This window comes from Hemitrygon akajei, chromosome 2, assembly GCF_048418815.1.
Source record: "Hemitrygon akajei chromosome 2, sHemAka1.3, whole genome shotgun sequence".
In the NCBI taxonomy this organism is placed as follows: domain Eukaryota; kingdom Metazoa; phylum Chordata; class Chondrichthyes; order Myliobatiformes; family Dasyatidae; genus Hemitrygon; species Hemitrygon akajei.
Window position 1 is genome coordinate 126610836 of NC_133125.1, and position 12889 is coordinate 126623724.

The 12889-nt window shown below is 41.6% G+C and overlaps 1 protein-coding gene across 7 annotated transcripts in view; it reads left to right on the plus strand.

The window, feature by feature from the left end:
- The first annotated feature begins 977 nt into the window (after positions 1–977).
- rbm26 (RNA binding motif protein 26) overlaps positions 978–12889 on the plus strand; it is a 158434-nt gene continuing 146522 nt past the window's right edge. For 2 of the 7 annotated variants that reach the window (XM_073027496.1, XM_073027516.1), the window contains exons 1-2: positions 982–1065; positions 1472–1541. In XM_073027496.1, coding sequence (XP_072883597.1) covers positions 1483–1541 — 59 coding nt within the window. In that variant the 5' untranslated portion in view covers positions 982–1065; positions 1472–1482. Of the gene's footprint in view, positions 1542–3533; positions 3576–12889 lie in introns of all 7 variants that reach the window. The other 5 variants (XM_073027470.1, XM_073027478.1, XR_012096112.1 and 2 more) reach the window with 5 other exon arrangements.

The window sequence follows — 12889 nt, forward strand, 5'->3', positions numbered from 1 at the left end:
GGACTAGCTCAGTGGATGACTTAGCTGGTCGCTGGTGTAGTGACATCCGTATCAGCCACGAGGCGAGTGGTCCTGTGTTTGAATCCTGTTGGCTCCTTGCATGTTTTTCATCTGTGCTGGGTTGAGCATTGAGCTGGCAACTCAGCCTCATAACAAACAGACAAATGCTAAAGAAATGGCGAAGTTGCCACCCAGTGCGCCACAAGGATGACTTGGTCAGCATGGATGATGTAGGCCAAACAGCCCCTTTCCATGCTGTATAACTGTGACTCCAAGTTTATATACGGCATGGTAATTCGTGAAAAGGGCAACAAGAGCTGGAGTTGATCAGAGAAGGAGAGAGTGCAGACAATGTGCCCAAGTAAAATCAGCAGAGAAAGCAGTAACTGACCATATTGAATGGTCATTATCTGAATGCATGCAACTGAAAGGGAATACTGTTAACTGACACATTCCAGGTTGAAAAAGTACATGCTAAAAGATGCACTAAAGCTTCCTTCAGCCAATGCAAGGGTTTAGTTGGGAAGGACAACAGTCCAGTCTTCTGCTACTGGAAATAGAGGGGAGGAATCTGATGTTGAAGCTGCTTAAACAACAGAAGGGCTGACCAAGTGGCAATGGAATCATGCAAATAAATGTATTATATTGGTTTATTATTGTGACGTACAGTGAAAGACTTTGTTTTACATGTCATCCATACAGATCATTGCAATACAACTGTGAATTGAGGTCGAACAGCAATAACAGAATGCACGAAAAAAAGTTGCAGTTACAGGGGAAAAAAGAACAATATTATTTTTCAGTATAAAGAAAGTTTTTTTAAGATAATGGCGTGAGTGGACACGATCTAATGGTCACTATATAAAAATATGACTGCATTTGGGGTTCAGGTTTGGGAGAATGAAACTGGAGTCAATTCGAGACAATGTAGCCACGCCCCTTTTTCTCCCTTGCACGAAATCTCGCGATAACCGCGAATCCAGCGACGGGGTGGCGAGAGTGGGGGAGCCGCCATTTTCTGAATAAACTAGGGAAGAGCGACCGAGAGCGGGTGAAAGCAGAGATGTTAGTTTTAATCTGGCGCCTTTGATCCGGCTGGTGATACACGCTGTGCGTTTTGAACCAACCTCCCCTACCTCCTACTCCCGTACACTGTCCGCGTGCGAGGAACGTTTCCTAGTTTTAAATTGCTCTCAGAGGCCCTGCGTGCGGTGGCGGCGGCGTGTGGACACGTTGAGTTTGTTGCCCCGACGGCGACTGTTTGTTTGTAGCCGCAGGTTCCTCTGGATGTTCGACCTCTGACACCCCACTCCCCTTTCCCCCTGTAATAGGGGGGGCTCAGAATAAACAACCCCGGCTCCTTCATAGTAGGACACTCCTCTGCCCCTTCCCCTCTCCCCTCCCCCCGTCATTCTCTGGTGAGGTTCCCTCAGCTACTGTTTACCCCTCCTCCCCACTCCCCTCTCCACAGGATCGAGCACAATGATGATAGAAAACCTTGATGCACTCAAGACTTGGCTCACCAAGACCCTTGAACCCATGTAAGTACAATAGTTTGCTATCATGAACGATAAAACTACTCCCCAACTTCCTCAAGAGAACTGGTTAACAGATCCATGATGTTGCTGAAGAAGAAATACTTTTTTTTCCTTTCCCTCTACGTTGATCTGACCATGAATTTCAGGATTTGAGAGGATCCTGACAAATTCTGTACTGAAACTTAAATTGGGTTGGTCTGAAGAAAGCTAGCTTAACGTATTTCGGAGAATTCGAGAACAGTTCAACGACCTGTCAGTAGCTTTTTCAAGTTTCTCAACTATGGGAAGGTGGTCCCTTAACTGGAAGCACAGGTGTATTAGTTTCGTTGAGTCTTATATTGACTATTCTTTGTGTTCACAGCACTGTGTGATTACAATCGATGCTTATTTGAAAATGCCTTTTTTATCAGTTATAATGCATCAAAAGTGTTTTTGAAAATTAAGATTGATAATGAAATTTTAATTATGGATCACATGTTTATAGTTGGCAAGTTTTTTTGTAAATATGACTATGCATTTGCAGGTTATGACTGTACTTTGCATTTTTTAACATAAAAGGTGACTTATAGTTGATTGCTTGTATAAAGATCAGATGTTGATCAAAATATGTCTTTTTATTATGACTGTACAGGGTTAAAGTTGTTAATTGAGCATCTGGGACCAGCGATAACTGGTTAAATAATTATTTTCCTTTGTTAAACATTTCCATTGCCCCAGTGATTTTAGAGACAGGCTAAATTAATTTAAAAATGCTAAATGAATATCAGAAGTGTTCAACTGAGTAAACAAGATCTGTGGAGGAGAAAGTTTTCAAATTGCTACTTTTTTATTGCTTTATTCACTAGAAACATTTTCCCTAGTTTTTCTCTGCAATAAGGCTGCATGACTGCGGAGCATTGAATGTGTAGTTTCTCCATTTTGTACTTTATTAGAATGTTATATGTAAGGGATTAAAAAAAATGTTCTGATTCCTGCTTCTGCTTCCTTCCTCCAGTAGTTTAAGCAGAGAGTATAAAAATATGTGCAGCAGTATAATCTAAAACAAGTATATGAGTACCGGTAGATATTTTAATGCATTGTTACATGCCTTCAAAAGTCTAATATTTTGAGGTATTCTTAGTATGGCATCTGCAGTGAGTTTAGCAGGGCTATAACTACTTTTACATTGCAAAGTAGGAATTTCAGGAAGTAAAGATACACTCGTAAATTTTATCTTGTATCACCACCTTTTCCAACACCATACACATGAAAATCAATATTTCCCATTAAAAGGTTGTTATTACCAAATTGAGTTGTCCCTTATGTATTATGCTGTATTCCAGAAATTTGACAGGGCATTTCCTCTCGTGAATTGTGCTTGTATGGATAAACCACTTTCTGTGCTCATAGAGATTGGATACAGGAGAAATTGGATGCAATTGTGCATATCCGTATTTGTTCTGCCACCATGCATTTGGATTTTTTTGTACAGGTTTTACTTCAAAAGTAGAATAAACTTTATTCATAAAAATATCCAGGCAATCTAACTTCAGTGTACATAATCTTCAAATCAATTCATTCATTGGCTCTCAAACAAATCCATATAATTTAAAATGCATGAAGGTTGCTGTTTGCTTTAGCTGCTCAAACTAGTGCACCTCCCTGAGAGTTTGTAGCCAGTTGCCAGGAACCTGCTTGAGGGTAGGTTTTAAGTTACTAAATCACATATTTTCCTATGGCACCCTGCAAGCTCATGACCTGTCACAACTGCTACCCCTTCATTTCCCTAAGCAATCTTTACAATGGTAACGGCTTATGGTTTGATTACCTAATTTGTCTCACCCCGAACACCTTTCCAATTCAGCCCCTCCTGCAGTCCTAAATTTGATTTCCTTTGTGATGTCTTGGGCATCAGGCTACTAAAGTTCAATACAACTGTCGGTGATCACAAAAAAGAGCGGCTAAGTAATTTTCCGTTAGAGGGAAGCAACATAAAATGTTTAAAATATTCCATAGGTTGAACAGCGTTTGTGGGGAGAGACGTGATCAATGTTTCAGGTTAGTAACCTTTTGGAGATGATGAAATTCTATTAAATATTTTCCTTCTTGTCATCTAATCCTGTGTGGTACATAGCAATGTAGTGATCTATTAAGATATTGTTCCCTTCTATCCTTCCTTTCTAGCTGCTACCCTTGACCCTTGTTTGCGTTAAATTCAATGTGCATATTTCAGACTTTTCTTTCTATGATACATCAACTACACCAGAAATCCACTATCTGCCAAATTGGCCTCAACAACTAGATTCATTCTTCATTTTGAAGTAAGCAGACTTAAATTTGCCAGTATGGTTCTTATTGTCCCTGTACATTTTGAGGTTCAATTCTTCAGTTTTTCTGAAACATTCTTATGGTTGAACTACCAGAAGTAAACTGAATGAAGGTCTGGTCATGCCTTGAAGAAAGGTAACAAGCTAACCAATTTTAATAAAAATTGACGATCTTATTAAACTCAACAAATCAGGGATCTCTTCTAGGAGGAACCACAAAGTTAATGTTTCAGTTCCAAGACCAGTTGTTGTCACCTTTTTTCTATGTACTCTTGAGTTGTGAATTTTAATTATAAGAGATGTATAGCATGCAGGGTCATTAAGATTGTATATTTATAATTAAAAAATGTGCAGTTGCAAGGGGCTCTGGCTGGCTTAGGTTTTTATAAATGATTCACTGTCATTGAAGTGTTGTTAGATAGATAGAGATAGATAGATAGATACTTTATTCATCCCCATGGGGAAATTAAACTTTTTTTCCAATGTCCCATACACTTGTTGTAGCAAAACTACTTACATACAATACTTAACTCAGTAAAAAAAATATGATATGCATCTAAATCACTATCTCAAAAAGCATTAATAATAGCTTTTAAAAAGTTCTTAAGTCCTGGCGGTAGAATTGTAAAGCCTAATGGCATTGGGGAGTATTGACCTCTTCATTGGTATAGGTATAGGTATTGGTTATTGGTATAGGAAATGTGGCAGCTAATTCGGAGTCAGGTTTAATATCTCTTTGTGAAATTTGTGGTGGCAGTACTTTACAATACATAAAAATAATCCATTAATTACAATATAGATACTTATTAAATGCAAAGATACATGAAAAAAATACTGTAAGGTGCTATTCATGGGTTCACTGTCCATTCATAATTCTGAAGGTGGAGGGGAAAAAGCTGTCCCTGAAACATTGAACGTGTCTTTCAGGCTCCTGTACCTCCTTGCTGATGGTAGCAATGAGAAGAGGGCGTGTGCATGTTCGGGATGATGAGGTCCTTAATGATGGATACCTCGTTTTGGTGGCATCGCCTTTTGAAGGTGTCCTCGATGCTGACGGAGCTGGCTGAGTTCACAACTTTCTACAGCTTTTTCCGATCCTGTGTAATTGTTCCTCCGTACCATACAATGATGTAATTGGTTACAATTCTCTCCACTGTACATATGTAGAAATTTGCGAGTGTCATTGGTGACATAACTAAGTCTCCCTAAACTCTTAGCCGCTGTCATTGCTTCTTTGTAATTGCGTCAAAATCTTGGACCCAGGATAGATCTTCAGATACCCAGGAACTTCAAACTGCTCACTCTTTCTCCTGCTAATCCCTTGATAAGGACTGCTGTGTGTTTTCTCAACTTCCCCTTCCTGAAGTCCACAATCTGTTCCTTGGTTTTACTGACACTGAGTGGGAACTCTGTCTCACTCCTTCCTATATGCCTCCTCTTCGCCATCTGAAATTCTGCCAACAATAGTTGTGTCATTGGCAAATTTATTGATGGCATTTGAGCCACAGTTCAAGCCATAAACTGATTCCTAAGCTCCGGAACCTGGGTCTTAGCACTCAGATCTGCAGCTGGATCTTCCTCACAGACAGGACCCAGGCTGTAAAAATAGGGGACAAGCTCTCCTCTACAATCACTCTGAGCACCGGTGTCCCACAAGGCTGTGTACTCAGCCCCCTGCTGTACTCACTGTGCACCCACGATTGTGTAGCCAAGTTTCCATCGGACTCAATATATTTGCTGATGACACCACAATTGTAGGCCGTATCTTGGGTAATGATGAGTCTGAGTACAGAGAGGAAATTAAGAACCTGGTGGTGTGGTGCGAAAACAATAACCTATCCCTCAACTCAGCAAGACGAAGGAATTGGTTGTTGACTTCAGAAGGAGTAGCAGACTGCACGACCCCACTACATCAGTGGTGCGCAGGTGGAACAGGTCAAAAGCTTTAAGTTCCTCGGGGTGAATACCACAAGTGACCTGACTTGGTCTAACCAAGCAGAGTCCACTGCCAAGAAGGCCCACCAGCACCTTTACTTCCTGAGAAAGCTGAAGAAATTTGGCCTGTCCCCTAAAACTCTCACTAATTTTTATAGATGCACCGTAGAAAGCATTCTTCTGGGGTGCATCACAACCTGGTATGGAAGTTGTTCTGTCCAAGCCCAGAAGAAGCTGCAGAAGATCGTGAACATAGACCAGCACATCAAACAAACCAATCTTCCATCCTTGGACTCACTTTACACTGCATGCTGTCGGAGCAGTGCTGCCAAGATAATCAAGGACACAACCCACCCAGCCAACACATTTTTTGTCCCTCTTCCCTCCGGGAGAAGGTTCAGGAGCTTGAAGATTCGTTTGGCCAGATTTGGGAACAGTTTCTTTCCAACTGTGATAAGACTGCTGAACGGATCCTGACCGGAATCTGGGCCGTACCTTCCAAATATCCGGACCTGACTTGCACTACCTTACTTTCTCTTTTCTATTTTCTAATTATGATTTATAATTTAAATTTTTATTATATTTATTTTGATTTGTACTTCAGGGAGCGCGAAGTGCAGAATCAGATATCGCTGTGATGATTGTATGCTCTAGTATCAATTGTTTGGTGTCAATAAAGTAATGTAAAGTAATTGTGGGTGTAGAGAGAATAGAGCAGTGGGCTATGCACGCATCCTTGAGGTGCACCAGTATTGATGTCAGTGTTGAGGAGACTTTATTTTGAATCTGTACACACTGTGGTTCCCATTGGGGGAAAAAAGTCAAGGATCCATGTGCAGAGGGAGGTACAGGGGGCCCAGGCTCTGGAGCTTGTTGATTAGGACTGAAGGTATATTTGTGTTGAACGCTGAGCTCTGATATAGGTGTTACTATTGTCCACGTGATTGAAGGCAAAATGGCAAGCCAGTGAGGTTGAATCTCTGTAGACCTATTGAGGCGAAAGGCAAATTGCAGTGGATCCAGATCCTTTCTTAGGCAGGAATTGATTTTACAGTCAACCTTCACTACCTGTAATCCGGTTCTTTCGATAATCCAGCATTGATTTCAAATTTTCAGCGCAACTGTAATTTCAAATTTCCTGGGCCACCGTACCTATCTGCTGCGCATTGTTTTGGTTGCGCTAGATCTGTTCATGTGTTGGCACTCTCTTGTAAGCACAGACAGGTGATTCCTGCTTGTTTTCCTGCATTTATTAATATTTGCGTGAGGCGTGGCCACCCTGCATTCGCCAGCGGCAGTCGCGTACTGCCCTCTGGTGTCACCCAGCCAGCGCTCCATTCTCTTCTGCCTGTGTCCTCAGATCAGGCGTGGTGATCCACTGAATTTAAGCATCTTGCTAAGCAGAGGAAAAGAAACTAACGAGGATTCCCTCAGTAACTGTGAGTGAAGAGGGAAAAGCCCAGCGCCAAATCCCCGGTCGCTTGGCGGTCGCGTGAAATGTGGTGTTTAGAAGACTTCCTTTTTCCGATTTCTGCTTCTGCTCACCCAGATGTGCTGCTACCATCATCATCAGTTTTTGAAGAAGCTGTTGTGCCAGTTTCAGCACCAGTTCCTGATGCTTCACTTGTTTTTCAAGATGAAGATATTGATGATACTGACAACCCCACACGTGCAAATGTGTTACTTTGCCTGAAGGTGTATTAAATGTCTCGCTTCGGAACCGGAAGTGTTCAACTGCTCTGTATAAGTTAATTCCTGTACATTTACCTCTACCCTTTATGCGTGCCTGTACAGTATTTTACTTTATTAAAATTTCACTTGCTACTCATTTAATATTTCTGTTTCATTATTATCTAACTTGTACTGATTTACATGATATTTTAAAGGTGTGATGAGGCGGTTAGCTACTGCTTAATATGATCCTTCTGTAATTCGGCATTTTCACTAATCCGGCACTCCGCAGGTCCTAATGGTGCTGGATTAGTGAAGGTCGAACTGTAACTATGATCAATTTCTCAAAGCACTTCCTAATAGTAGATGAGAATGCTACTGATTGATAGTCGTTAAGACCACTTACCCTGCTCCTCTTGAATGGTTTGCAAAGGTTTTCTGAGCCTATCCAGGTGCAGCGTCAGGGCCTGGTGCCTTATAAAGGTCCACTAGATGCTTCAGAGATTTGCACCAGTGTAGTTTTATTCTCTGTTTAAAAGCATGCATAAATGATGTTGAGCTATTCTCGGAATGAAGTTGGATTTCTTAACTTTTTAACTAGTAGTGAGCTGTTGCACATGTTCAGTAGCACCATCTTAACCAGAAGTTCTTTCAGGTTTCTTGCTTTGTGGCTACCTGTAAGCAAACAAATCTCAAGGTTGTATGATTTTTTTTGGATAATAAATGTACTTTGAATCTTTGAATGAATCGTCACAGCCATTCATAATGTTAGGTTTTGTTTTGTAGAAAGTTAGATCTGCAAATCCTTCTGGAACTGACATGCATCCATTTCCATCTCTAATTTCAATCAGAGTTATTTTTTGCTCTCAAATAATCTTCCATAGCTTGCACTTGGACTTGTATAGTTCTGGATCATTGGTCTTGAATGCCACATATCTAGCCCTCAGCAGACGTATAAATCTCCTAGTTCATCCATGGCTTTTGGTTTGGGTATGTCCTCAAAGGCAACTCTTCCACACAGGTTTTGATGGAATCATTAACAACTGTGGTGTCTTCGTTCAGATTTGATAATGAGAACTCCTCTGCTTCTGTTGACTGAACCTTCTTGGTCCTCACCACTGGTGCTGCAGTCTTTAGTGTCTGCCTATATGTTGGGAGTAGGAGGACCTCAAGGTGGTAAACATTCTTGATGGTGATATGAGTGGTCAAATGTGTAGGCTTCTCTGGTTGCACAGGTGATATGTTGGTTAGATTTCTGAGGAAACCTTTGATGAGTTTTCTTGGTGATAACATCTAAATAGATGGAAAAGGACAAATTGCTGGTGATATTTACACCTCGAGGCTTGAAGTTCTCAAGCAGCTTCACTGCACCATTATACAGAATTCTTCCCTGCTTCCTGAAGTCAATGGTTAACACTTGCTGACATTGAAGGAAATGTTGTCTTGACATCTTGAACTCATTCATGTTCTGTTGTCTCACCATTGTTTGCGATTCAGCCCACTTCAGTGGTGTCGTCTAATGGAGTTGGAGCAGTCTGGCCATGCAGTAGTGAGTGTATAGGGAGTAAAGTAAGGGGCTGAGAATGCAGCCTTGAGCACCAGTGTTGAGGATAATCTTGGTGGAGGTGTTGATACCTATCTAAGTGATTGTGGTCCATTGCTCCAGAAGTCAAGGATCAAGTTACAGAGAGAGGTATATGATTTGATGGGAATATTGGAAGAACAAAATGGGAATACAGGAATTATTCAAAAGTGTGCTTGATGGACACCAATGGCTGTTCCCATGCTTTTTGACAATAATTATTCATTCTCTCACACAAAAACATCCCTTCAGCATCTATTAGGGAAGATCTTCAAGCTCTGTTTTAGTATGGTCACCTTCTATTCTTCTAAATTCCAGTGAGTACAGGCCAAACTTAAGACCAGAGTTTTATCCCTTTAATTAACCTACTGAACCTCTGTGAACTGCCTCCAAGTATACATCCCACCTTAAGCAAGGAGACCAAAGGTACATGAACTTTACATGTGTGATCTCATCAATAGCTTTAACATTGTCACAAGAGTTCCATTTCTATTTTCCATATTTTGATTCCATATTTGCAATATATATTCTGGATTGCTGCCTCTGCCATGTGGCAGTGAGGATAAGAATAGGATGATTTGGTAGATGAATGCATAACTGAGGAGGAGGTACATGGGGCAGGGTTTAAGATTTGAGTCAATGGGATCCTTTGTGGGGACGATATGATGTGTACAAAAAGGGTGGGTAACACCTGAAACGAGGGGGACTGGTATTCTTGTGGGCAAGTTTGCCAGAGTTGTTCGGGAGGATTTAAGCTAACTTGGCAGGGGAATAGGAACCAGAGTGATAAGGCTGAGTGTGTACAACTAGATGCAGTGTGTAGTGAGGCTGTGAAGAAGGACAGGCAGATGATAGGACAGATATGCAGCCAGTGGGATGACAAGAGCCAAAATGAAAAAGTGTGATGAAATACAGGACTGAAAGTATTACATTTGAATGCACACAGTATGTGGTATAAGGTTGATAATCTTGTGGTGCAGTTAGAGATTTGCAGGTAAGATGTTGCAGGGCATCTCTGAGTCGTGATTAAGAGAAGACCATAGTTGGGAGCTTAACTTCCAAGAATGCATATTCTATCAAAAGGATAGGCAGATTGGTAGAGTGGATGGGATGGCGCTGTTGGTAAAAAATGAAATCAAATCCTTGGAAAGAAGTGACATTCTGCAGGATCAGAAGATGTAAAATCCTTGTGGGTAGCGTGAAGGAACTGATGAGAGTTTCATACAGGTCCCTGAGAAGTAACCAGACATGGGTTACAAATTACAAAAAGAGATAGAAAAGGCAAGTCAAAAGGGCAATGGTGTGATAATCATGGTGAATTTCAAAATGCAGATAGATTGGGAAAATCTGGTTGACACTGGATCCCAAAAGAGGGAACTTGTAGAATGCTTGTGGGATACCTTTTTAGAACAGCTTGTGGTTAGGCCCACCAGGGGAATAGCACTTGTGGATTGGGTGTTAGTTAATGACCCAGATTTAATTAGAAAGCTTAAGATAAAGGAACCTTCAGGAGGCAGTGATCAAAAATGATAGAATTCACCCAGCAGTTTGAGAATGAGAAGTTAAAATTGAATGTGTCGGTATTACAGTAGAGTAAAGGGCATTACAGAGACAAGAGAGGGGAACTGGCAAAATTGATTGGAAGGGAACACAAACAAGGATGGAGTGGAACTGTAGTGACTGGAGTTTTAGGGGAAAATTTGGAAGGTGCAAGAAAGATGCATTCCAAAACTGAAGTATCCTAAAGAGAGGAGGAAGCAATTGTGGCTGGCAGGGGAAGTGAAAAACAGCATAAAAGGAAAAGAGGCGATATATAATATAGTAAAAATAAGTGGGAAGGTAGAGGATTGGGAAGCTTTTAAAAACTAACAAGACAACTAAAAAAGCCTTGGAGAAAAGATGAAATATGAAGGTAAGCTAGCCAATAGTATGAGGATACAAATTTTTTTTTTAGATATATATGGAGTAAAATGGAGATGAAAGAGTATATTAGACTACTCGAAAATGACGCTAGAGAGATAGTAATGGGGGGGGGTGCAAAGAATTGGCAAATGAACTTAATAAGTATTTTGCATTAGTCTTCACTATGGAAGACATTAGCAGAATACCAGAACTGTGAGAGTGTTTGGGGGGGGGGGGGGGGGGGGAGGACCATAAGTGAGTGTTGTTATCCTTAAGAAGGAGATGCTTGGGAAAATGAAGGGTCTGGGGGTAGATAAGTCACCTGGACCAGATGGACTACACCCCAGTGTTCTGAAAACACAGCTGAAAATATTGTGGAGATATTAGTAGTGATCTTTCAAGAATCACTAGATTCTGGAATAGAACATAGAATAGTACAGCACATTACAGGCCCTTTGGCCCATAATGTTGTGCCGACCCTCAAACCCTGCCTCCCATATAACCCCCCACCTTAAATTCCTCCATATACCTGTCTAGTAGTCTCTTAAACTTCGCTAGTGTATCTGCCTCCACCACTGACTCAGGCAGTGCATTCCACGTACCAACCATCCTCTGAGTGAAAAACCTTCCTCTAATATCCCCCTTGAACTTCCCTCCCCTTACCTTAAAGCCATGTCCTCTTGTACTGAGCAGTGGTGCCCTGGGCAAGAGGCGCTGGCTATCCACTCTATCTATTCCTCTTAATATCTTGTACACCTCTATCATGTCTCCTCTCATCATCCTCCTCTCCAAATCTCTGATCATAATCCATACTCTCTAAACCAGGCAGCATCCTGGTAAATCTCCTCTGTACCCTTTCCAATGCTTCCACATCCTTCCTATTGTTACGTAACCTCATAACTAGGTAACTTACCAGCAAAGATAGCGGGATCAGCTGAGTCGGATGCTACTATTTTCAAACGTTTTATTCAAAAAGGGGCACAAACGTATGGTTAATACAAAACATTCAGATCATATACATTGTCAAAACTCAATCTAAAACACCGGTGTAATAATAATCAATCAGAAATAAGCTCTATAGTTGTCTAGGGGTAATACTGAGTCCAATTGAAATATAAAGAGTCACTCAGAAGTTTGCAGGCTTTTCCCTTTTTGGGAACCGCTGGGGTTTCACGTTGTAGAGAGAGAGAGATGATTTAGAAAGGATAAACACTTGCCCGTTGTCTTTGCAGAGCAAATCCTTGGAATCAGGGGAGCAGGCTTCCCCGTTGTTAGTTAAAAGCAGTCTTCCGTTGGTTCTAGCCACAGATTCAAAATTTGGAATCTAACGCATGTGGCTTCCTTCAAAATGGCTTCCCGCTCCCACGGGAATCGGTATCGTGCTTCCTTGGTGCGTCTGAGGGTTCCCCCCCTCAGACCCTCCTTTATACTTCTTCACGGGATCGCAGGTGTCAATTAGGTTGCAGGTAATGCGATCTCTCTCTCAACCAGCCCACTTTGCCCGAGGGCTTTTCACGTGGTCTCCATGAGACAATAGTCAATGTCGCCTTTATTCTGCTTCTCAGGAGAACGTGGTCTTCTGCACGTCTCTCTCTCTCTCTCCCATTTTCCTGTGTATATTCAGCACGTCTCTTTCTCTCTTGGGTCAGTTGACCCCCCCTTGACTAGGGCTCTTGCGATTCTCACAAAGGAGGGGGCCGAGGGCATAACACTATATATAGTGAGGCGACCAGAACTGGACATAGTACTCCAAGTGTGGCCTAACCAGAGTTTTATAGAGCTGCATCATTACCTCGCGACTCTTAAACTCTATCCCTCGACTTATGAAAGCTAACACCCCATAAGCTTTCTTAACTACCCTATCTACCCATGAGGCAACTTTTAGGGATCTGTAGACATGTACCCCCAGATCCCTCTGCTCCTCCACACTACCAAGTATCCTGCCATTTACTTTG